The sequence below is a fragment of the Budorcas taxicolor genome, chromosome 14, assembly GCF_023091745.1.
Source record: "Budorcas taxicolor isolate Tak-1 chromosome 14, Takin1.1, whole genome shotgun sequence".
NCBI lineage: Eukaryota > Metazoa > Chordata > Mammalia > Artiodactyla > Bovidae > Budorcas > Budorcas taxicolor.
Genome location: NC_068923.1, coordinates 64,978,009 through 65,005,647, shown reverse-complemented (window position 1 = coordinate 65,005,647; position 27,639 = coordinate 64,978,009). Strand labels below are relative to the sequence as shown.

The following is a 27,639-nucleotide window of genomic DNA, read 5'->3' as shown; positions in this document are numbered from 1 at the left end:
GATACAATTTTTTAAAATTTATGTGACATTATATTTCACTTCATGAAACACACAGTTTATACAAGGAAGACATTCATAGCTAACATGTAGAATAAGTGTATGTTTGAGCTAGAAAGGCTAGAAATGTGGGGAAGAGACAGGTAAAATCTCAAGGGCATTAGAAAAGAGTTCTTGAAGGAGATTTGTCAGAGGTGAGTTATATTAAAAGAGAAAAAAAAAATGAATAGAAGATGGGGGTTATGGAGGGAAGACAGAAAGACCAGAGAAAGGAAGTGAGAAATACTGAAAACAAGCAGAACCCTGGACGGCCTTCTCAGGTACATGCATCCCATTTCTTGTTTTTAGAAAATACAAGCAAAAAAAAACAAACAAAAAAATCTTCAGCCTCCTAGACCTTCCCTGAGTCCCAAAGAGCAAATTTAAAATTTATTGCTCAGGGAAGTGAGGGGATACAGTATATCTTTCAGAGTTCCTCTATAAGAACTAAGGTCCTTCGCAGGAGGAGGACACTAACTTCAGGCTGAACACAAGATTCCTGAAAGACCACTCTGTTACCTCACCACCAACCAATCAGAAGAAAGTCACTGACCCTACATCCCTCACTTCAAATTCTGTATCTAGAAACTCTTCTCTGGGACTTCTCTGGTGGCACAATGACTAAGAATCTGCCTGCCAATGCAGGGGCCATGGGCTCAATCCCTGGTCCTAGAAGATTCCACATGCTTCATGCAGAGCAACTAAACCCATGTGCCACAACCACGTGTGCCTAGAGCCTGTGTTCCACAACAAGAGAAGCTACCACAATCAGAAGCTCCTGCACCACAACAAACAGTATCTACAACTAGAGAAAACCCATGTAAAACAACAAAACTCAGCACAGCCAAAACTTGATTAATTAATTAAAAACAGAAGAAAAAAACAACAACAAAAAACTCTTCTCTGAAAACCACCAGGAAGCTGAGGTCTTTTGAGCATTAGCTAACCATTCTCCTTGCTTGGCCCAAGCAGTAAACCTTTCTCTGTTCCAAACTGCAATATTTTGGCTTATTTAACATCCCTGTGTATAGGGCACATGAAATTTGGTCCAATAAATCTGTATAAGAAAATCTAGTAGTTCTTTGTTTCTGTAGCTTATAGTTAGTGAGGAAAATACCTTTTGGTTTCATGCGGTGGCTACTGCTTTTGAAGACTTCAAAGCTTTTTAGACATCTACAGGTGTCATTTTGTTGTTGTTTAGTCCCTAAGTTGTGTTAGTCTGCCAGGCTCCTCTGTTCATGGGATTTCCCAGGTGAGAATACTGGAGTGGGTTGCCATTGCCTTCTCCAGGGGATCTTCCTGACTCAGGGATCAAACCCGTGCCTCCTGCACCGGCAGGCAGATTATTTACAGTTGAGCCACCAAGGAAGCCCAGACATCTAGAGATGAGTTTATATTAAAAACTTATTAAAATGCAGATTTAGTAATTATAACGTAGGAACCAGAAATCTGCATTGTTAACAAAACCCGCACTCTATTCCAATCCCTCAGGTCATTTTACAGCTCTTGGCACACAGACCATGGTGACAAAATCTAAGAGAATATGGCTAATCTGTAGCTTCAAGATTCTCCTGGATAAATACTCAGGTTCCTGGCATAAAAAGGTAATTTCCATCTATTAGTGAAATACAGATTACCGCCTCTAATCCCCCTCCTTACTTTAAACAATGAAAGCAAAGCATAAATGATAAAATGACATAAATTGACAAAATTCATTTATCCTGTTTCATTTTTCTAAGGCCTGAAGAAAGTCTGTTATAAATAATTCTTGCTGGAGTACTGACTCATTTCTGTGTTGCTTTAAGTAGAATGGACAAATTCAAGATACCCAGTATGCTTTAAGATATAAAAGAGTCAGAAATGTTTCAGACTGTATTCAGATAAATGTCTTTTGAATAAAAATGCTACAGAATCTTGGTGTTCTTTCATTTTAGAAATGACAGGTGCTCAGAAGGGGATTAAGGACCTGAGGACAGATTAGGTTTTGATCTCAGGGATTATAAACAAGGAGGGTTCCATTTCCTTCCTTATTTTTTTTTAACTTGCTTCATAGTGCATAATTGATTCAATGGACATACGTTTGACCAAACTCCAGGAAATAGTGAAGGACAGGGAAGCCTGACATGCTGCAGTTCATGGGATCACAAAGAGCTGGCCATGACTGAGTGACTGAACAAGAACAACAACAACAAAGTAACCACCTGTTCTGTCCTCAGCATACTGGATGATGCTTCAAGGAAAATTATGGGAAACAAGTTGCATCTCTATCTTGGGTAAAAAGACAAAGCCAGAAATATAGATATTAAAGTGCCAGGAATGCAGAGAAGCAATCCTAGGTATGAGCCTCTTTTCGTTTCTATAACAACTTCTACTCTTCTCTTGCCCAGCTCTATAGAAATTAGGCGCAAACTCCTGAAGATTGCTATTAAATTAGTTTTCCCTATGGTAGTCCTCTAGGAATTTAATACTACCTTAATATGTAACTAAAAGAAGAGTCTATTGTTAGATACGAATAGGCAAACGTGTGAATATACATTCTTTCTATGAGAACCACAAATATATTCTGGTTTATGCATCAGATTGTTACAGTAATTGCTCCCTCAAATTAACTACCTCTAAAGAGTGAAATGTCTGTGAAAGAGAAGGATTTCCTTTCTTTTGAGGCTAATTGAGACTCAAGAAAAAAATCCTTTATTCTCAAAGGGTAAGTTCATTGGCAAGCAAGTCCAGTCTTGCTGTCAAACAGTTTTTCCAGGGACTCTAGTCCCATCCTAATCACTCAAGGAATTCTCTCAGACATCCCATTATGGGTAGGAAGCCATAGTTCTTCAGGGAGTTCTCCACTGAGAACAAGGAAGTTCTTGCCTGAATAAGCTTTTTATGGAGTATTATGAAAGTCATGGAACACAAACAGAAATTTCTCCCTTTCTTCTTTCATTCTTGAATATAGCCTTCAAACATGCACTGATAAATCTTATTCTCCTTAAAGAAATGTTTGGTGCAGCCTCTAAAATTCTCATCACTTTCAATATTAAAAACATTTAGTCCAAATTAACTTAAAATTCTTATTTCTTCCACCCACCCACCCAAGGTGCATCTGTGATCACGTTGGAGGATGGAGGGGAGGATGCTGATAATGCACCAGTAGTTGGTGATTCATTCCTTCATTCATTTCAGCAGCTGGAAAAGAGAAGATGCTCTCCCTTCCTATAAGGAGATAAAGTAAAAGCTGAACAACTTTTGACTCTAACAATTTAATTAGACACATAGACATTAGCAGATAGATAGATATCTCAATCTCTCCTACTTTTCTTTTGTTGTTTATATAAATCGGTAGTGAGATAGCTGTGTTATGATTAAGAGAAATAAGTCAGAATCCACTTAGTAAACCACAAAGGAGGTATCTGAACCTCGGGTTTATGGAGGGGGATACTAAAAAATCTTTCTCCTTAGCGGGTATGGTATAGGTTGCCAATCCCAAAGTAACAGGAAATTTTGCTTGAAAACACTGTTAGTCATACATTTTGCTTCTACTGTTTTTCTTCTCAGGGAGGCCAAAATGATAATAATACTAGAAATTACGATGAGTCTTCACAAGGAAGTGACAACTTTTCTTTCAGTTAGTCTTAACTCAGCATCCTTAATTAAATCAAATGCTTTGAGCCAATAGCATTCATCTGACTCTTCCAATGTATTTTATTAAATGTAATCCTCTTTATCTATAATGTAGTTCAATGAATGTATTACATCCTAATTATATTCAAGAACATGACCATGTAATCCAGAAGGCCAATATTCCATTTCCATTTTTGTTGAAGGGATTGCTTTATATCAAAGTGGGTGTTGCTATCTACAGTCAAGCAGCGCATGGGGGACAAACAGCCAGGTAAAAACAAGGAGAGAAGCAGATAGTATATACGTGTTAGTCCTAGAGGAGAAATAACTATGAAGAAACTAATAGGTGGGCAGAGGTAAGCTGAATAACAAATGATTTCTACAGAACTGAATAGGAGTGAGAGCAGAAGCAGTGAGACTAGTCAGAAGGCTGCTGCTGTAATCTAGGTCATAGACGATGGTTGTTTGAACCAGTGTCAGCAGTTAAGGAAGTAACAAGCAGATGGGTTTTGAAAATAAGTATTCAAAGTAGAGCTTAACATATTTTTCTGATGGATTGTGTACAGTTATGACAGAAAGAAAGGAGTCAGAAATTACTCCTAAGAGTTTTTGCTAGAATTACTGGAAGAATGGATGAGCTATTAATGATGATGGTGAAAGTCTGTGACAGTATCAGATTTGGAATGACCAGGGAATCTGATTAGTTTTGGACAGGCTAAGTTTGAGATGCCTATTAAACATCTAAGCAGAGATATTGAGGAAGAAGTAGAATAGATGACTCCAGACTTCAGACAGAGAAATAGGCTGGAGGTGGAAATTTGAGAGCCTTCAACACAGAGATGTTATCTAAGGATGGAGACTGGATGGAAATTACGAATAGAATGAGTGGAAATAAACAGAAGAAAATATTCAAGACCAAGCTCTAGGACATAAACAGAGATTACAGACATGAGGAGAAACTAACAAGAGAGACTAAAATGATCTTGAGTAGCATACTTATTAAAATGAAATGTAATAAGGTATATAATTTCTAGATTAGTCCAAATTTTTTCATGAACAGTTAAATGATTTTATAGTTTTAAACTATCAAGTAACATTTGATTTTAAAATGTAAATAATGTGTTTCAGATTATAGAAAAATTATGAATACATTTTAACAGAAAATTTATTTTTGGTCTGCAAATAAATCCTTCTCATTCTTCAGTCTGAATGAGTACAGTTCAGTAGCATTTTTTAAAAGACATTCATCAATGAATAATAAATCCTTATACTCAAGAAAAGTTTCCTTCTATGACTACAACAGAGATAGAAGACAATTTATGTCCAACTGTCTTACAGAAAACTCTAGATGACTTAGTGCTCACTGTTGGACACCTAGGAAGAGAACTTTCTCGTTTGATTCTAAATCTCAAGGCACGGTATCTCTTTCAAGGTTTTTGAAATTCATCGGCTGGTTTATTACTGGCAAATATAGAAGCAGGTAGTTATAAAGTAGAAATGCAAATTAGAGAGTAGTTTGAAAAGACAGGTCAAAAACTTGATTTCTTTTTTTAAAACCAATGCATAATTTCTTATAATGAAGTGGAAAATTGTATTTACCAAGCTTCTATGGAGAAAGAATTTTAATTCAAAACCATTAGAATGGGATGAACTAGTCTTTCCTGGGGGCAGAGTACATTGGAGTTAATAGGTAGGTCTTGGCTAACCTTAGGGTTAAGTATTGAGGAGAAGGGCCTAAAATATGTGAGCAAGAGCATGGGGCTGAGAAAAGGAAAACTGGAAGAAAGAGAAGAACTGCTTAATGATTACAGAAATGTATGTGTAGTCATCAGAGGAAAAAAATGATCATAAAAAAGATGGTGTTGATTTTTATATGTAACAACTACCTTGAATGGGAGACGGGGGAAAATATAGCTTAGAAAAATATTTGGGATGCTTTCTAGTTACTGCATTGTTTAAAACCTTTGCATCCCAGCTCAAAGAAAATCAATGTAAAAATTCTATCTTACTTACTGCTTCTTGAATCTGGTTCAGTTCTGAGTCAGCCTGAATCAAATGAAGCCACACAATTGAGCCACAATAGCAGCTATAATGGTGTAGTCATCACCTAGAATCAGACATTCTGGAGTGTGAAGTCAAGCAGGCCTGAAAAAGCGTTACTCAAACAAAGCTAGTGGAGGTAATGGAATTCAGGCTGAGCTATTTCAAATCCTAAAAGATGCTCTTAAAGCATATATACCAGCAAATTTGGAAAACTCAGCAGTGGCTAAGGACTGGAAAATGTCAGTTTTCATTTCAATCCCAAAGAAGAGGAATTTCAAACAATGTTCAAACTACCTCACATTGCACTCATTTCACATGCTAGAGATCAGTCCTGTGTGTTCTTTGGAAGGACTGATGCTAAAGCTGAAGCTCCAGTACTTTGGCCACCTCATGCGAAGAGCTGACTCATTGGAAAAGACTCTGATGCTGGGAGGGATTGGGGGCAGGAGGAGAAGGGGACGACAAAGGACGAGATGGCTGGATGGCATCACCCACTCAATGGACATGAGTTTGAGTGAACTCTGGGAGTTGGTGATGGACAGGGAGGCCTGGTGTGCTGTAATTCATGGGGTCTCAAAGAGTCGGACACAACTGAGCAACTGAACTGAACTGAAGATAATGCTCGAAATCTTTCAAGTTAGGCTTCAAGAATAGGTGAACCAAGACCTTACATATATACAAACTAGATTTAGAAAAGGCAGAGGAACCAGAGAACAAATTGCCAATATCCAATGGATCATAGAAAAGCAAGAGAATTCCAGAAAAACATCTAGGCCTACTTCATTCACTACACGAAAGATTTTGACTGTGTGGATCATGACAAACTGGAAAATTTTTCAAGAGGTGGGAATACTAGACCATCTTACCTGTCTCTGGAGAAACCCATATGCAGGTCAAGAAGCAACAATTAGAACCAGACATGAAACAGACTGGTTCAAAATTGGGAAAGGAGTATGACAAGGCTGCATATTGTCACGCTGCTTATTTAACTTACAGGCAGAGCACATCATGGGAAATGCCAGGCTAGATGAATCACAAGCTGGAATCAAGATTGCAGGGAGAAATATCAACAACCTCAGATATGCAGATGATACCACTCTAATGGTAGACAGTAAAGAGGAACTAAAGAGCCTCCTGATGAATGTCAAAGAGGAGAGTGAAAAGGCTAGTTTAAAACTCAACATTCAAAAATTAAGATCATGGCATCTGGTCCCATTACTTAATGGCAAACAGATGGGGAAAAAAAGGGAAACTGACAGTTTTTATTTTCTTGGTCTCCAAAATCACTGCAGATAGTGACTGTAGCCTGAAATTAAAAGACATTTGCTCCTTGGAAGAAAAGCTATGACAAATCTAGACAGTGTATTAAAAAAGCAAAGACATCACTTTGCTGACAAAGGTGCATCTACTCAAAGTTATCGTTTTTTCAGTAGTCATGTACTGATGTGAGAGTTAGACCATAAAGGTCTGAGTGCTGAAGAATTAATGCTTTTGAACTGTGGTGCTACAGAAAACTCTTGAGAGTCCCTTGAACAGCAAGGAGATCAAACCAGTCAATCTTAAAAGAATCAACTCTGAATATTCACTGGAAGGACTAATGCTGAAGCTGAAGTTCCAGTACTTTGGCCATCTGATGCAAAGAGCTGACTCACTAGAGAAGACCCTGATGCTGGGAAAGATTGAAGGCATGAGGAGAAGGCAGTGACAGAGGATGAAATAGTTGGATGGCATCATTGACTCAATGGACATAAGTTTCAGCAAGCTCCTGGAGATGGTGAAGGACAGTGAAGTCTGGTGTGCCGCTATCCATGAGGTTGCAAAGAGTTGGACATGGCTGAGTAATGGAACAATACCACCAATTGATGCATCTATGGCAAACTCTTTATAATCTGTCATCTCTATGCCCAGGTCTCCAATTTGGAGAAAAATTGAGGGGTATAGTTAATGTCTGTGTATACAAACAATGAATTTCCAAGCCTTCACAGTTACAATGCTATGAATGCATTTTCTGAAAATTAGGTAGTGAAGGACAGGAAACCCTGGCAGGCTGCAGTCCATGGGATTGCAAAAAGTCAGACATGACTGAATAACACCACCAACAACAAGCAGCTAAATTATTAGAAAAATTGCAGTGCCAGATGACAAAAAAGAATCAAATATAAGCAGAATGTCAGTGCAAAGTCAAAAGGACAGTGTAGACTGAGGTTGAAATTACCCCTCTGGGGGAAAATGCACAATTCTGGATAGGATGTTCCAGCTGGACTCTAGGTGCCAGAGGATTGGACCTGAAAAAATTCACTGATTTACACAAATTCACAAAAATGAGGAACTCAGAAAGCATTTTCTTAAAATAACTATCTGGAACATTGTTCATAGGTAAGAACACCCAGTTTCCTGGGACATTTGTGTGTTTTCTCAAAAGGGAGGGGAGGTTGATATATGACTTCTAACCTGTTCCAGCAGCCTGACATACTCCCCAAAGGACTGGTTGCCGCTGTTGAATTTCCAATTAAAGTGCCTTAGTAACCATTAGTTCAAGCCATTTATCTCTTGGAATATGCTCTTTCAAATGTGCATGAAGAGACTGTATGTGCTAATGGGAACATCGCTGTCGGCTGTTAATGATATTCTTGCATTCTTGTTTATTATTGTTGTTAAACAGAGAAATGTTTATTAACAACCATATCTCTATAAAAAGTGAGAAATAATACCTCATCCTTAAAAGGACAGACTATTTTATTCAGCCCACCTAATTTATTTCTGTTATTGTGTTGCTTTTCTAAGCACTGAGGTTATGACATGGAGTGTTTGGTGCTATTAGTGAACTCAGATCCATCAAAACCTCCACCTAATGGCACTTAGCTTCAGCTCACTAGAGGGCATAAATATCAAGATGAATTTGAATTGAGTGCAAGTGTTGGAACAATATGTTCTGGATATGCAGTAAACTCATAGAAATATTTAAAACAAGACATAGCAAGGAAAAGGGACGAACGATATGGGCATCAGGAACACTTTTTAAGGAATATTTCTCTGTAGAAAATCATGAAAATCCCTGTGTCAACCCATTATAGGAGACCTATGATAACCATTCACCATGGCTCTAGGATGTATCTGTGAAGGAGACTCCATGCAGAGATTGGCCCTAGATAAAGCCAGTTTTATTCAGGTTACTGTCTAGGTGTGAGTGAAAGAGTCATTGATTGTTACTAAATTGAGTTAGGCAGACGGTTTGTGAAATTCAAAGCGAATAATTCCAATAGTAATTATAAAAATTAACGTGTTCTGTTTTCCATCAGCAAAACTGAACAATCACAAGGTTTTATAAAGCATCTAATCCTTCTTCCTCATGAGGAAATTTGATCATTCTATTCTAGAGAAAAAAAGTTCAAAATTTAAAAAAGCCTAAATCTATCCCTAGCTAATGCATCAGCTTTGAACTTTAGGTCAATGAATAAAATGTATAACCCAATTCTGTTAACAATTACATTTAAGCTATCTGAAATAAATCTTAGTTCAGCTATGGGATCACAGAACTGCAATATATTATGATTTCATCTCTCCCTTTTGGTTTGAACAATCCTTATTCAAGGTCTGTGGCAGATAAAAGGTTTCTTTTCTTCTTAAAGATGTTCCACAGTTTTAGGATTGAAGACTGGTTGACATGGGTGGATCATTACCTTGCCAATAATGCCTAAATTTCTATACAATTGTGATAGAGAGGAGTTGGGTGGAGATAGCAATCTTTAAGTGAATTGAAGCCCTGGATTTTCTTATCAAAACATTTTATAGTGACCTCCTTTGCTCTGTAAATTCTGATGAAAACAAATTATTTTCTATTTTCAACACATAGAAATCCATTGTTGCTGTTCAGTTGCTAAATTGTGTCTATTTAGTGACCACATGGACTGTGGGCCATCAGACTCTACTGTCCATGGGATTTCCTGGGCAAAAATACTGGAGTAGGTTGCCATTTCCTTCCCTACAGGATCTTCCCAACCCAGGGATTGAACCCACATCTCCTGCATCGGCAGGCTGAGTTCTTTACCACTCAGCAACCAGGGAAGCCCATAGAAATCCATACACATTAGCAACTTATCACAATGCATTTGATTTTGTAGTTCTTTGTGTTTAGAAAATCAATTGTAAGAGAAGGTTATTTCTATTAATTATAATATATAAACATGTACATATTTAATCTATATAAAATATTTAAGACAATGATAATTTAAAAAACAGCTAAAATATTAAGTATATATTGGAAACTGTGAGAGAGTCCCAGAGGATAAACTATAATAAATAATAAGCAAAACTTTTTTTGTCAAAATATAAAAGGCTAAAGAACAAAGACTATAGGCAGAGAAGGCTCTCAGATATATTTCTTTGTGTGAGTTAGAGTGGCTATGTGGACACTTGGGGAATGGGGGAGGAAGAGTTGCACTAAAAAAAAAAAAAAATATATATATATATATATATATATATATATATATATACACACAGAAAGAAAGAAGGGAGAGAAGAATGAACTTAGAAAAAGAAAAAAAAAAAAAAAAAAAGCTTTCCTCAGCTAATCTCAGGCTTGTTTTGTTAGTACCTAAATAGAATTCTGGAAAAACTAAAGGAAATCTTTAGAAACCTTAATTAGAGTCTTAGAAATGAAACCCACCATAGTTAGCTACACAGGAACTGACAGTAGTCTGTTTTATCCAGTGGAAACTGGCTCAAAACATAGCCTGGGATATGGCAGGTAATCTGGCAAGTGCCAGGGTAAGACTGCTTCCAGCCCACTACCATTCTGCCCTCCCTGGCTCCAGTCTTCTCCTTAGTGATGTTCCCACTTAGTGTGGGATCCAGAAATTGGCAGGTGAGTCAACTGCATGCAATTTTACTCACATATGCAGAAAAAAATATTCTTCTCCTTTGAAAAATTTACAAAGTTCTCTTTAAAAATCTGAGACCCTGTTGGCCTGTGCCAAATGAGAATACTGAATATTTTGTTTCACTTATTTTTAAAAGTTAAATGCCATTCATTTTTCATGGTGAAAAGTCTCATTGAAACTGCTCTCTCACATAAAGTAGCAATTCATCAAATGGATCTCTTGATGTCAACCTCATTATTTTTTACCACTCCATGCATCCAGGCACCAAACAGCACCTAAACCAATACCTAAGTTAGCCAAGCTCTCAGTGAGATCCAGTTATCTGGAGGTGTACTCTATGTTTGTCCACTGAGACTGTAAATAACCTTGTGCTGGGAGGGGCTCAAGTCATGTCACTTCTAAACTGAAGCAGCTTCCTGTTGCCACAGGATAATTTTTAATCACCTTAGTGCTGTTACAAAGTATTACATTATTTAGAGGCCTCTGAATTCATCAAGCCCCATCCCTCTATCTTCCAATCCCGTCATACTGAACCAATGCTATGCCTTCTTCCTGAAACAAACTTTTATCTCCTACTTTTCCCTCAAATACTAATGCAGACTTTCCTGACTGATTTCCCAAGTCTAGGCTGGGCACTAGGTTAAAAGAATGATGAGCTCCGGGCAAAGCATTATGGAAAAACTTGAATGTTACTTTCAACTCTCTCCTTTTATTTTAGTCCTGCACTGTGCAGATTCATTATGCATTTTAAACATAATAGCATAGTCATAGCCTTGTCAGGGTAACCCCTATGAAGCCCATAATATTTGAGGTTTGGAAAAGAACAGTGAAGTCATCTAGTTTGGCCCTCTGATGTTAATATGAAGAAGTGATTAGAAAAGGAGGGAGGTGCTAATTGAAGGCACTAAGGGGAAAACTTAATTGCATGGTCTAGATTATTTCATCATGATACATTATGAAAATGCTCAATTCAATGAAACTCAAAATTTATAGGTAATAGCTGAATTATTCAATTAAATTAGTTATACTTTTAGAAACTATGTATTAAACATTCCCAATTTATTAGCTAGAAATTGAGAAAACAAAGGTCCAATGTCAGTCTGGACACAGCTAAGAAGAATATTTGGGAAAGCAAAAAAAATAAGAAACCACTCAAAATTGTCACCTAAAATCACTAAATGGTGATCTATTGAAAAGTGTTTAATGATTCTAGTTCATCTATGTCTTAGTAAAAGTTCTTTCATATATATTTTTTATAAAATGGTTATGTAACCTTAGAGTAGGAAGAAAATGTAATTCAAAATGTTAACTCCTACTGTGTCAATTCTAACTAAAACCCAACCCACATTCACTCTTACAGATTCTATATTAAAACACTAAATACTTGATATATAATATTATCCTTAAGATAATCATCTTTTCCTTTTACCAAGGATTTGTGAGTTTATGTGAGTATATATATTCAGATGTATCGATATTCACAAACACTGCACATATATATATATATATGCTATACTTATATAACACATATTTTGTCTTGAACATTCTTGACTACATTATATTACATTCAAATCAAAATTTTAAAAAATGTTCAGTAAACTTCCTATAAAATTGTACATGTTAAATAACAGGTGCTTTAGCATAAACTTATTCATTGTAATTAATAATAATACATTTTTTGAAAATAAATTTATATCATGAATAGTTAAAATACCAAGAAAAATATGACTGGAAACTATAAAGTTTACTCAGCTATAATTATGAAATATATTGAAGGTAACCTGCATGTGCAACTAATATTTACTATTTATTAGTGTATATCTTTTAATAAGCACTTCTTTTAAAAGGAGTTTCTAAAAGATTTCTAAAAGTTAAAATAATAAAGATAAAATAATAAATATTAAATGTGTAATTTACATACTATATGTCCAAAGAAAAAATACTAAATGATATTTTAAGATTACAACAGTCCTGGCAGAAAAATGCATTTCCTGTTATGGTTTATAGTGCATTCTGATGATGGAATTGTATTTTTCACTGAGCATTGTGCTTACCTCCACATCTTGGAATTGGGCCACTCCACATCACTTTTCCATCCATAAGTATACATGTAATTGTTTCTGTTCCCTGGGTTTTAATAAATCCTTCTTCACAAATAACTGAAATCGAACTTCCTAATTGAAAGTTGTCCCCAAATCTCCTTGCATTGATTGGTATTCCAGGATCAGGACACTCATTATGTCCAAATGCTTGAGAACAGCAAAAGAGAAAAACATACAAACTAGTAGCATGAAACAGAACCTTGAGGATCTGGCTGATAAAAATTGACTTTTAGAAAGGTTATGTTCATTACTAGAAAAGACCTTATTAAAAACAAAACAAAACAAAACAAAAAACAAAATAGAGAGACTCTTCTCTGACCACACCTGTTTCTCTCTCTGATGTGTAAGAGATGTATTGGTGTTAAAATAAGAACTGCACAATAAAATTACAACATTTCAAAACAGAATTGTTTCTGCTTATTTCTTGAAATCATTAGCTTTATCTAAGTAAAATTTCCAGGTTAAGCTGAACAAAATTCCAATTAATGTGAATACAGAACAGATTGACTATATGTCCTTGAAAAGTTCTGTTGTGATTCATCATTTGGAATAAAGAGAGTCTCATTGTGAGAATTAACATGAAGTGTTTCAATCTAGGATGAAAGTCTTTCAATTTTTCAATAATTTTCCACATATCATTTATTCTCTGCCATCTAGGAGAAGGGAAGAGAGCTAATTCTTTTGCAATCACTATGTTCTAGGCACTGTGATAGAAGCTGTAGATATTATACATTATCACATCACTTAACATGTAGAATAGCCTGATAGGCATTTACTCTAAAGAGTAACATGAAATTCAGAAAAAGTATTACTAGTTTGCCTCAGATCATCAGGATACTATTGAAATGTATCCCCTGGTCTGACTTTAAATTTATTCTCCACAACATATTCTGTCTTGGATCATTTGTCTCATGTCTCTCAAATGAATGCAAGTTTCTTGGTTCAGGGTCAGTACCTCATTTCACCTTGTATCATCCAGGATGTGTATTTAGCCCCATCCCAGCAAGCAGCAGAACTGTAAGGACAATGTGTTTACTTAAATTTCTCATAGATTATAGGTTACATGAGCCCTATAAATTTGCAATGTAAGTGTTTAAATTAGTATAATATAAATGGAAGAATATTTAAAGTAGCAAAGTCTAAATAAGTAAAATCTATTTCATGAGGCATATACAATTTGATATCATATTCATACTGCATGAGTACATGCAATTATTTCAATTTTTCACTAAATCATCACTGATATTGTTCATAACTTTTATAATTATATTGTCCATCTCCTCATTTTTAAGTTAAACAGTGCAAAATAATATTAAGTGAAAGTGAAGTAGCTCAGTCATGTCTGACTCTTTGCGACCTCCATGGACTGTAGCCTACCAGGCTCCTCTGTCCATGGGATTCTCCAGGCAAGGATACCTGAGTGGGTTGCCATTTCCTTCTCCAGGGATCTTCCCGACCCAGGGATCGAACACGAGTCTCCTGAATTGCAGGCAGACAATTTACCATCTGAGCCACCAGGGAAGTCCTTTCACTTTCAATACAAAATAATATTAAGTAAATTCTAAAATGTATAAAATTTATTTTGCATGTACACTCATTTCTAATTTCTTTCTGTTGTGCTTTTTAAAAGCATAATTTTGATTAAGTCTGGTCGCTCCTGAATATAACATCTTCTGTATAATTTTTCAGGAAAAAACAATCAGTAGGAAGCATGGGAGTAAGAATTTGAATACAACGGGTTAAATCATTTACTAGAAAAATAGAACAAGGAACAAAATAAATATTTCCATATCTTCAAGGTACCATAAATATTAAAGTTAAAAACATTATGCATTTAAGGAAATTCCCTGGCAGTCAAGTGCTTAGGATTTGGCGGGACCCAGAGTTCATTTTAAAGTTGGAGAACTACGATCCCTGTTTAGCCAAAAAAACAAAAAAAACAACCAGATATATGCATTTACAACAACATAAAAAGTGTAAATAGAAAAATGCATATATTCTCTATATTTATGCATATATATGAAACATTTTAAAAGGGACTTACAGATAAAGTAACTAATTTATAGAGAGAGCCTATATAACATATCATGGCTAAATTAACTTGAACAATGTGCAATTACACATTGACAACTTTTGAGTGCCAGTATTCACTAAGAGTGTCATCTTGAAAAGACAACAACCACATTTAGTTACTAATTGACAAAGCTCAGCACTGAATGTGCTAGGGCAAGGGTTTGGGGGAGGAGGGCACAATTTTTTTCAAAGAGCAGGAAATTAAATTCTATTATAATGTGACACAAATATTAACTCACCAAGTTGGTGAATGGAGTGTGGTACTTTTGCACATAAACAATAAAAATCACTGACATTCTATAGCTTCAGGTAAAATATGTGGAAATAGAAGTATCAGTATGTACATTTGTTAACATATTAAGGTATTTTCTTTATGTGATTCTTTTTCTATATTTATCCATGTTATTTTTGGAAAATAATATTCATCCTTTTGAAACACAAAAAATGTGGATGACAGACAATAGGTAAATAACCTCAAAGAATTCTTAAAACTAGAATAATAAAATGAGCACAGTAATACAAGAATTTTCAAGGGAATAGCTCAGAAGGCAACTAAACAATAACTGCTAATGTTTATTGAGCATTTATTAGGTATATATAATGAATTGTTTACATGCATTACCCTACTCTGATTAAATAAAATTCATATTTTAGGGCATGATAAATATTTAAACATAGATTTTTTTTCCTCCACCTTCTTGGGCCTCTTTCCTCCTCTTCAGTGTATATTGTGCATCTGCATTAACCAGATCTCCTTAGGAGATACTGCTGCTGCTGCTGCGTCACTTCAGTCGTGTCCAACTCTGTGCGACCTCATAGATGGCAGCCCACAAGGCTCCCCCGTCCCTGGGATTCTCCAGGCAAGAACACTGGAGTGGGCTGCCATTTCCTTCTCTAATGCAAGAAAATGAGAAGTGAAAGTGAAGTCGCTCAGTCGGGTCCGACTCCTCACCATGGACTGCAGCCTACCAGGCTCCTCTGTCCATGGGATTTTCCAGGCAAGATTACTGTAGTGGGTTGCCATCACCTTCTTTGCCTTAGGAGATAACATTCCTTCTTAATCTCCTTAATCACTTCTTAATTACTTCTTCTTAATCACCACTTGTTTTGTATATTGTCTCAAAAAATTGCCTAACTATGCTTTGACGTCTAACAGTGGAACAGTCCTCAGAGCTTTCTGAAAGACTGTCTCCCAGGTTATAATCCACAGGTTGTCTTCAAAAAAGTTTTTCATTTCTTTCTTATTTATATCAGCCAATACATTAGCTTATTCTATTAAATCTAAACCACTTATTATTTTTTTTATTGACAACTCCTTACGAAAACTCAATATAACTTTATTGATGGGAATGCTGAGCCTCTGTTGTTAAACCTAAAAATGTATTACAGCAAAGCCAAGATTTGAAGTTCCATAGACTGATTTTAGAGCTGATCTTAATCACTAAGGTACCATCCACACAGTGGCTTTGCTAAGTCAATTTAGTAATCCACTGCCCCAAAATTAGTAATTTCCTTCTCTGTGATACTTTGATAGTCTAGTGAATTTTATCTTTGGAATTATAATTCTGTGTTTTCATTATTTGTTTAAAATTCTCTACTGATTTATGAGCATCCTGAAGGAAGATATGTTTGCATACCAGTAACAGGGAAATATGTATAGTAGATGTCAGATTATGCTTATATGATTTCATAAAATGAGTTAATATATTGGCTGATATAAAATTATATTTGAAATATATCTCCTTAATATCATGCCTCTTAAAAGGAGAAATGACACAATGAATTAAAATATGGTTAGAATCAAGGACTAAAAGACCACCCTAATAGAAATTATACATATGGTGTGCTCAAATTTCCTTATCTGAGGAACAAGAGGGCTGTTTTGTATGATTTCCTTTCTAGTTCTAATTTATAGAAATATGTTATACAGAAAAATTAAACTTACTGTTGTAAGTGATGTTAAAGCCACGTCCTGACATTGAGTGGTCAGCTTGAAATTCCAACCGTAGTATATGACTATTGCTAGTAAGATGAGAAGGCACTTCAGCCCCAGTAAAGGTTCCAAGAATTGGGGAGTCTGGAGAGTCCCCGTCTTTAATAGCAAGGAAGTCAAACTGGGATTCCAGATCAAAGTCATTGAAAGAAAGGTGTATTCGACTTCCTGGATCAGAGATTATTGTCCAGATGCAATTTAAATTATTTCCATACCCTTCTGGATAATCAGGAGAAAGGACTGTTCCCATTGGTGCAGTAAAGTTAGAGAGGCAAGGAACTGTTAAAATAGGAGAATCATAAAATATAATAAATGTTCAAAAGTAATACAGTACCTCAATTTGCCATTGTTAATAATTACAATAATCAATTAGAAGTTTGAAAAAAATATTAAACAATGTAATCTGTCTTGTAAAACAGAAAAAAATTGTTACTGTTTGCACATTATTAGGGAAGGCAACTAGTACCTTGAATTACTATATGTTAAATATGCACGAAAACATAACTAGAGTAATAACAATTTATTTTGACATTTATCATGTCTATGTTAGAGTATGGTGCAAAGTTTTACTTTCTGTACTTCAAAAAATATTGGAGAAGAATATAGACATTTCCATAGAAAGCTCACATAATGATTGAAAACAAACACACAAAAATAACATGTAGGTACTAACATTACCAGGATGATACAACCTGAAGAAAACTTGCAGTAAGGGTAATAACTAGGTGAACTTGATTCCTATCATGGGCATGGAATGCTCTGATAGCTTCTAACACAGATAAGGAGATGAGTTACACACGATAGTGGCTAACATTGGAAAGACAACTAAATAATAATTTTCATATCATAGTAAGGTTAGGCTTTATTTCCCCGTAGATTTTTTTTTTTAACTTAAAAAAAAAATCTGATTTAAAGGTTCACACAGAAAAGTTAGAAAGCAGAGGAAGGATAAGAACAAATGATCTATCACACAGGGGAAATCATAGTTTAAAAAAAGTATTATATTTTTCCAGTGTTTCTTCTTACATATTTTTAAACAAAACTGAATTTATACAATTTTGTACCATACTTTATTGACAAAGGATGTGAACTTTGGCCCTCAGAATATTTTGCTAAATTCTTGTATATAAAAGTTGTATTATCTTATGCTTAAATATAACAAAAATGTATTAGATAGTGCAACACCCCTACTAGCATGAATACTGTTATTATCTGACCTTTTTATTTAATAAGAAGAATGATATCACAGTGTTTTAATTAGCACTGCTTTGCCTTCTAGTAAAGTTGAAGATTCTATCAGCATTATCTAAAGCTTAGTGGTATTTCAAGACTTTACTTCAAAATTATTAAATCTAAGTATTCTTCCAAGAAGACAACCTTTGCCTAATATTGCAGAACCTATTAATGTAGTGTATTACATCAAAAATTGAAATATTTTAAATCATTTTAGTAGATGCTAATATTGTGTTTAATAGACTAATTTTAAATAATGCTGGCTAGAACAAACTTTAAGAAAATCTAGAGAAAACTTTATGCAATTTTAAAAAGACTTAAGCCCTGAATTCTGATATATGGTAAATATGTAACAAGTAAGAATTTCCTTTTCTAACCAACAATAGCTAATTTGAAAATGCAATTGAAAGATAGTTTATGAAGAAAAATAAAGTTATAAAGTACAGGACTATAAAAGGAAAGGATTAGAAATAGTCCTTACAAAAATATGAATAACTCATACAAAGAAAATTATAAACTTATTGAGAAGAGGAAATTTTACAAGTAAAAAAGAGGTGCCATGGATGCCATGTTCCTGAATGAGAAAACATTGTATTAAATATGTAAATTATATAGAAATTGCTTTTAAATTTCAATCAAAATCCTAACATAATCTCTTTAGAAACTTGATCTAATGTGTTGGCACAACTTGGCAAAAATAAAAAGTCAAGAATAGATATGAGAATTTTTACAAGTAAAGTGGCTACTAAGCATAATATTAAGTTATTACCATAAAATTAACATGGGATTCATAGATGTATAACACTAGATCAAAAGAAGTTACATAAAAAATGTATTTGATATAATTAAGGGTTTAAAGTACTGTATTGTGTGTGTGCTCACTTTCTGTGTCCGACTTTTTGCGACTCCATGACCAGGTTCCTCTGTCCATTGGATTTCCCGGGCAAGAATACTAGAATAGCTTGCTATTTCCTTTTCCAGAGGATCTTTCTGTCCCAAGGATCGAACCCATGTCTCTTGCACTTCCTACATTAGCAGGCAGATTCTTTACCTGGGAAGCCTAAAGTATTGTGTAGACATCTAGTTAATCTGATAACGGAGATTAGCATGTTAGATTTGGTCAGTCTTCCCTCATATACTTAGAGCTTCCCCTATAGTTCAGTTGGTAAAGAATCCGCCTACAATGCAGGAGATCCAGGTTCGATCCCTGGATCAGGGAAATCCCATGGAGAAGGAAATAGCAACCCACCCCAGTATTTTTGCCTGGAGAATCCCATGAAGAGGGGAGCCTGGCAGGTTACAGTTCATGGGGTCACAAGAGTCGGAGAGGACTTGGCGACTAAACACCACCACCCTCAGATGCAGATCATTAATTCAGAGATTAGGAAACTAACGTCTGCGGGCCAAATCTAGCCTGAATTCTACTTTTTCAAATGAAATTTTATTTGAATGTAATCTTGTACTTTCATTTTCCTATTGTTCATGAATGCATTTCCTGCTACACTGACAGAGTTTAGTTGCAAAAGGGACCCACATAACTTATAAAAGCAAAAGTGTTGAAGAGTCCTCATATGTTCATTAGACATCTATGTTTATTAGAAATTTATTTATCACCTTTAAAAAATGCAATATAAATTTCTGCATAATATTTTTCAAATATTAGGAAATATTTGGCATCTATTCATTTAAAAAGTTCTCAGTACATGTTTAAAGATGCTAAAGCATTTTAAAATGTTAAAGAATCAACATCTCCAATAAAGGAAAATGTGTATTTTGCAGCACAAATTAAAATTTAGATAAAATGCAGGTGTTGAAAAGTGCTAAATTTTTTTAACGTCAGTTATATTTTGAAGTAAGGTTTGTGCTAATGCCCTTGTAGGGAATAAAGGATTTCACAAATGAAAAGCATTATTATTACAAGAGTTGGATACGGATAAAAAACAAGAAAATTTTAAAATTATTTTTAAACAAGAAAATTATTTTTACTTTCATGATTATGAGCTTATATGTTACCATTTGTATTGAAAACTAAAATTCAGGTTTTCAATTATTGCATTCACACCTGGTAAGCTGTATTTGTTGGTAATGAAGATAGAATTTAATTTAACCTAAAAGTACATCAACAGATAAACAAATTATATTTTTGCTTCAGCTAAATTGAAATGCTTCAATGTATCTGAAGAAATACATTATTTTAATCCAAATATATTGTAGGCCATAAACATTAATGAATTTTATTCTGTGCAATATAAATAAATGGCACTTAACCATGCATTAGTGTGAGCATCTACAAGCAAAAATAAGTTAATGCATTATACATAGAATATAACCTTTAAATATTTTTAAGTGTTCCTGATTGCAAATAAGCATGTACTATCTCGTTAAAAATAAATGAGTCTATTAGAATTAGCTCAGATGTATAATTCCCTAAGAAGTATGCTATCTATAAAGTATAAAATGCCACCAATAAAGTGTTATGAGAACATATGGAAAATATACTTTGCAATTACCAAATGAACTATGTTAACTTTATTTAAATCTGCAAGGAAATTTATAGTTTGGCATAAACACACTTGTTAAAGAGAGTACCAAAAAGTGCTACTCATTCAAAAATAATTACACAGTTCCAGTTCTTTGCAATTAATTACAAAAGCAATTATATGCAAGGACAGGGTAACATATGCTATCTGGAAGCAAAGCATTTGGTACTCACAGATACAGATGGGTATGTTTGCAGACCATTGGTTATTCTCTTGACAAACAATGGATTTCTCTCCAATTAATTCAAATCCAAACTGGCATTCGAACCTTAAAACATCACGGTTAGAAAATCCATCACCTTCCCTAATTCCATATAAGGGTGTACCAGGATCACCACAACTTTCTTTTTCAATTTCTGTAACAATAGATGATATGTCAGATTTCAAGGGTTTCAGGCATATGATATCCATATAGTCAATTTAGAGACATACATTCTCTATAGTTAGGATATTTCAGAGCAAAAGATGAAAATGTTCTCCCAATCTTAATCTTCTTTTGCTATGGTTAGGATGTAATTATCTTTAGGGAAGACTTAGTATTTTTCTCTTACTTTGAAGACAGGGAATCAAAAGTCTTCAGAGCTTATGTGGTTGTTCCTAACAGAACAATTATGAACAATAACCATTTTCTGTCTATACTATATACATATAGTAAACATATTTACATACATATGTGCTTTCTTTGAATTTCAAAAACTTTTATTTTTGTAACCTGTACATGATACAGGAAATTGTTAGATTGAAACTAGAACACAGGGTAACATCCTCTGCCTCTGTGCTCCTAGAACAATCAGTGAATTCCTTCCACATAGTATCTGCCATTCTTCCAGGCACTTGTTGGTTGAATTACCTTCCCCAACTAGACCCCTTGTAAAGCTCCTTAGAGCAGAGGTCAATTTAATATTCCAGATTACCCTGATACATTTCTCAACAAATGTGTATTGGGTGAATTCAATTGAAGGAGTTTGAAAGAAAAAAATTCTCCTCAGAGCACATTAAAACACCCTTTCAACATATGCTCAGTTCAGTTCAGTTGCTCAGTCGTGTCTGACTCTGTGATCTCATGAACTGCAGCACACCAGGCCTCTATCCATCACCAACTCCCGGAGTCCACCCAAACCCATGTCCATCGAGTTGGTGATACCATCCAACCATCTCATCCTCTGTCATCCCCATCTCCTCCTGCTCTCAAGCTTTCCCAGCATCAGGGTCTTTTCAAATGAGTCAGCTCTTTGCATGAGGTGTCCAAAGTATTGGAGTTTCACCTTCAACATCAGTCCTTTCAATGAACACCCAGGACTGATCTCCTTTAGGATGGACTGGTTAGATCTCCTTGCAGTCCAAGGGACACTCAAGAGTCTTCTCCAACACCACAGTTCAAAGGCATCAATTCTTCGGCGCTCAGCTTTCTTCACAGTCCAACTCTCACATCCATACAAGACCACTGAAAAAACCATAGCCTTGACTAGACGGACCTTTGTTGACAAAGTAATGCTTTTTAATAAGCTGTCTAGGTTGCTCATAACTTTCCTTCCAAGGAGTAAGCATTTTTTAATTTCATGGCTACAATCACCATCTGCAGTGATTTTGGAGCCCAGAAAAATAAAGTCAGCCACTGTTTCCACTGTTTCCCCATCTATTTGCCATGAAGTGATGGGACTGGATGCCATGATCTTAGTTTTCTGAATGTTGAGCTTTAAGCCAACTTTTTCACTCTCCTCTTTCACTTTCATCAAGAGGCTCTTTAGTTCCTCTTCACTTTCTGCCATAAGGGTGGTGTCATCTGCATATCTGAGGTTATTGATATTTCTCCTGGCATCAGTGTCTTTTCATGTGCTCAAGGAAACTTCAAACATCTAGGACCTTCATTGTGGAGTTACGAGGCTAATTGTAGATTATTGTGATGATTGTTTTGGTTTTTAGTTACAGGAGGTAGCATTAACATAGCCATCCTCAAACAACACCCAGAAATTAACATTAAAAAAAAAAAAAAACCAACTTTGAGATAAAGTTATGATCTCTCTTGACACTCCAATGATCACACATTACTGGTTCTTCTGTAATCAACCAGTACCAATTTGTCATGCATCTTTCTAGTTCTTTCCTCATGCTTTTACAATTATACACACACACACACACACACACACATATAAAATATATATTATTATAAGCATACATATTTGCATAAATATAAAAATCCTCTTCACAAAATCTATGTAGTGTTGCTTTGTATAAGTATTGTAACTTATACTGCAGTACACTCTCAGCATATTTTATAATAATAAAATGCTTTTTAATCAAACAATAATTTTGGAGATATTTTTGAATGCCCTTGTATCCTTAGCAGAAAACATAGTTATTGTGATTTCTTTAATACACTGGATTTGATTTGATATTTATTTCTTTCTGTGTCATAGGGACATTGGTCCTTTGGTCTAAATATTTTTGTTGTGCTGTTTCTATATAGACTTCATATCGAAGAAAGATTAGGAATTTTCCAGCATTCACTAGTCTTTTAAGCTAGGTTGTATAATAAAATGATACCTGAGTGTTAGAATTTGCCAAAAAAATAAGCTGACTGAGTCTGGCATAATTTTGAGGTAGATATCTGACCAATGTTTCAATATCTTCTAAGGTTATTTTCCTATTTAAAAAAATTGGGGAGGATTTAACAACATAATATCACACACACACACATAGACACACACACACACATATATGTTAGAGAGGTGAAATTTTCCAAAATTTCCAAGTTGATAATTTAGCAGGGGTAGAATTGTGTTATATAATCTTTAAATATATCTTTATAAAGATAAATCATTAATTTTCTTACTCCTAATACCAAGTTATTTGTGATTAGTCTTCCAGTTTTCTTTTCTTCATATTTATAAAACATTGTCAAATTTACTAGTCTACTCAACTTCAACTCTTTTGCATTATTTTGCTATTCTTTCTCCACCTTCTTAAGCTTAAGTTTTAGGATTTGTTTCTATATTAGTTTATTTTCAGCCCTTCTTGTTTCCTTAAAAATATGCTTTTTAGTCTATAAATTTTCCTCAGAGTACTGCTTCTGTACTTAGAGCTTCTGTCGCTGCTGTTGTTCACTTCTAAAGACTTCATTGTTTCCATCTTCATTTCCTCTTTAAATCATAAACAGTTTCAATGTGCTTTTAAATTTATGGGTCTAGGCTATCATTTTGTTGCTGATTTCTAGTGTTATTGCTTTAAGAATCAGTATAAGTATATCCAGGTCTCACAGTGGATAAATCAGTAAAACATATTCAATTCAATTTGATATATTTGTCAAATTGAAATAACTTATGTCCTTAATTATCTTTTGTCCACCCTCTCCAACAATTTTTTAAATAACTGTTGAAATTCCAAACAAAGTATGAATTTTGCCAGATTTCTTTGTAGTTCAATCAAGCTCACTTGCATAGTTCACATCACATTGAGTCATTCAATTTATTCAGCAAATATCTGAGGACCTATGATGTGCTAGATTCTCTTCTAGGTATTATGTGGGATAGATCAATGAATAAACAGACAATAATTCCTACTTCTTAATAGTGTATATTCCACTGGAAGTTCACAAATAATAAAAAATAAAAGTCTTATTTTAGAAGGTGATATGTGCTATGGTGGTGGTACACTTTTATTTATACTTAAAATATGTTTCAATTTCTAGAATATTTAGTGATTTGTTACTTTTTATTGTTTCATAACCTATTATTTGGAGAAGGCAATGGAACCCCACTCCAGTATTCCTGCCCGGAAAATCCCATGGACGGAGGAGCCTGGTAGGCTGCAGTCCATGGGGTCGCTGAGAGTTGGACACAACTCAGTGACTTCACTTTCACTTTTCACTTTCATGCATCAGAGAAGGAAATGGCAACCCACTCCAGTGTTCTTGCCTGGAGAATCCCAGGGACGGTGGAGCCTGGTGGGCTGCTGTCTATGGGGTCACACAGAGGCGGACATGACTGAAGTGACTTACCAGCAGCAGCAGCAGCAGCAGCAGCAGCAACCTATTATTTTTTTTCATGGACATAATTTCCCCCTTTATTTTTATGAGGATATCTAGCATAGTCATTTCAATTTTAAAAAAATGTTTTTGTCTGCTTCCTTGGGTATAAGCAGAAGTCTGCTTCAAGTGTAGCAGACTAAAGTTTCTTCTGAAGCAGCATATTTGAAAATGTATTTGATGAATCATAACGGTTGATGACAAGTGCAGGGGGCAATTATTTGAAGGCAATTATTTGAATGAGTGGTCAAATAAGTATTTTTATTGGCTTGCTTCTGTAAACTTCAGGCTTATTTCTTCTAATGTCAGAATCACGTCACACTTCTAGGTATAAATTATCTCCTCTGGTGATCTACTTTTACACTTCACCCTGAGTTGGGGATCCCTCCCTCTTGATAACTACATTTGACTCCATTTTATATCTGGGTATTTTGCTCTGAAGCCAAAATATTTTCTTCTGTAGCAATTACTCATTTTCTCAAGATTTCCAGTGGCCTCTTCTCTGGAAGTTTCTGGTCCCAATGAATGATGGCCTTAGGCAGAAAGTATAACAACAGCAGCCCATAGAGGCACTGGCTTATGAAATTCTCAGCTTGTCTCTATATTCCATATATATATATACATATATATTTATATGCTTATTTATATTTATGGATCTCAGAAATACCCTATAGCTTTATAATAACTGAGATGTTCTCTTCTTAAGCATCAGATTTTTGAGTGTTTTTAAAAATATGTTTTCTATCATCTTTGGGCTAGTAATGAGAATAGGTGCTTTCTCTACTATATTATTTTGAAACTATTTTTTTCTTTGCTCCTTTAAAACAGTATTCTTTAAATCAATAATATACTTTCAAATGAAGATATAATTTTGAAGTTGCAATATTCTCTTAGACTGAGAAACAACATACAATAAGAAAAATAACCATATACCCCCTGATAGCTCAGTTGGTAAAGAATCTGCCTGAAATGCAGGAGACCCTGTTTCAATTCCTGGGTCAGGAAGATCCACTGTAGACGGGATAGGCTACCCACTCCAGTATTCTAGCCTCAAGAATTCTGTAGACTGTATAGTCCATGAGGTCCCAAAGAGTTGGACACAACTGAGCGACTTTCACTTTCTTTCACTTATTTTATAGCATTGCCTTTGAAATTATTTTCTATTGAGGCAAGACTAATATCTGAATAAATAATTCATATACAGCAGATGAGTGTTATAGTCAGAGTTTTGCACAAAAATCAGTTATTAGTAATAGTAACTACATTTATTTTACATAGAAATTGTACTGATGTTATGAAAAAATCTTTTTAAAATATTTAATCTTCATAACAAAAATATAATGGAACTATTATCATCTCTATTTACTGATAAAAAAAAATCAGAGAAGTTAAGTAATACTCACAGAAATAATGCTGCAGACTGAATGTTTTTGTCTCCCCCTAGCTTTATATAGTGAAACATAATCCCCGATGTGATGATATTTTGATGTGGAGTCTTTGGAAGGTGATAAGGTCATGAGGGTGCAGCCTTCATAAATAGCATTTCTGCCCTTATAAAAGAGGAATTCACAAAAGTCCCTTACCTATCTAGCCATGTGAGGACACAGGAAAAAAACAGCCATCTGTGAACAGGAAATGGGCTCTTATCAAACACTGAATTTCCCAGCACCCTGATCTTGGACTTAGTTTTCATACTTGTTTATAAGTCACCCAGTCTATAGTATTTTTTTGTTATAACAGTCAAAACAAATAAGATATAGATATTAACTTGCCCAATTTCACAAAATCAATAGCAGAGTTTAGGTCTGTCTGTATCTATAGCCACAATCCCCAAGCTACTGTAAAGAAATTTTCATTCATTAATTACCCATTTATGAAACATTTGTTTAATTTCTTTTTTTTTTTTTTTATTTTTTTTAATTTTAAAATCTTTAATTCTTACATGTGTTCCCAAACATGAACCCCCCTCCCACTTCCCTCCCCATAACATCTCTGTGGGTCATCCCCATGCACCAGCCCCAAGCATGCTGTATCCTGCGTCAGACATAGACTAATTTCTAATATATATCAAAAATAAGACTAGGCACTAGGAATATAAACACAAATAAGATGCAGCATATGTCCTTAAATGAGGGCAAAAGGAGGTACAGCAAAGGCCCCTTGAATTGGAGGTTGACAACTAGGTAGAAGTTTCACAGCAGAGGTGAGCCTGAAACTATCTTAGAGCTATTTTACTATGTGAACTGGGGAAGAATAAGGAAGGAAAGGTTTCCTAGGTGGAAAAAGAAGAGAAGTATTAGAAAAGATAAAGTCTTTTCTCTTTCTTTAGATGAGGTTACTTGGTGTTAGGAGCCTGTCTGAGTTCTTTCAAGATATTATAAGAGAATGTTGTTGTTTAGTTGCCATGTCATGCCCGACACTTTTGCTACCCCATGGACTGTAGCCCACCAGGTTCCTCTGTCCATGGGACTCTCCAGGCAAGAAAATTGGAGTGGGTTGCCATGGCTTGTAAACAACAGAAATTTGTTTCTCATAGTTCTGAAGGTTGAAAAGTCCAAGATCAAAGTGTCAGTAGATTTGGTATCTAGACAGGGCTCATTTTCCAGATTCACCAATATCTTTTTGCTGTGTCCTCACATGGTAGAAAGGGCTAGGGAGCTCTTAGGGTACTAATTCCATTTATCAGGGGCCCACTCTCATCACTTAGTCACCTCCTAAAGGCCCCATGTACAAATATCATCACATTGGGGATTAGGTTTCAACACGTGAATTTTAGAAGCACAAATATTCATCCTATAGCAGAGACAATGACAGTGGCAACAAGAGATGAGGCGATAGTGAGGTCAAGTAAGTGATAATGGGGCTAGAGGCCAAACAAGTAGAAGCAAGGCCAAGGAAGCAGCCAGTAAATTTGTAAGATCAGGTATATATGAGGGGACTGTACAAATCATGAATGTATTGAGGATAAGATAGCTAGACTCCTCACTATCCAGAAGGGGATGTAGAAAATTGGAAGGCTACAAAGAATTCTGAGTGGACGAACTAAAACTGGAGAAACTGATGTTAATTCATGTTTAAAATACAGATATACACAGATAGA

The 27,639-nt window shown here is 35.1% G+C and overlaps 1 protein-coding gene across 1 annotated transcript in view; it reads right to left on the bottom strand.

Moving 5' to 3' along the window:
* The window catches only part of CSMD3 (CUB and Sushi multiple domains 3), a 1,391,498-nt gene that overhangs the window by 463,819 nt on the left and 900,040 nt on the right, over positions 1-27,639 (bottom strand). The window contains exons 14-16 of the mRNA XM_052651435.1: positions 20,689-20,871; positions 16,695-17,021; positions 12,629-12,823 (exon numbers count right to left, since the gene is read on the bottom strand). Coding sequence (XP_052507395.1) covers positions 12,629-12,823; positions 16,695-17,021; positions 20,689-20,871 — 705 coding nt within the window. The remainder of the gene's footprint in view (positions 1-12,628; positions 12,824-16,694; positions 17,022-20,688; positions 20,872-27,639) is intronic.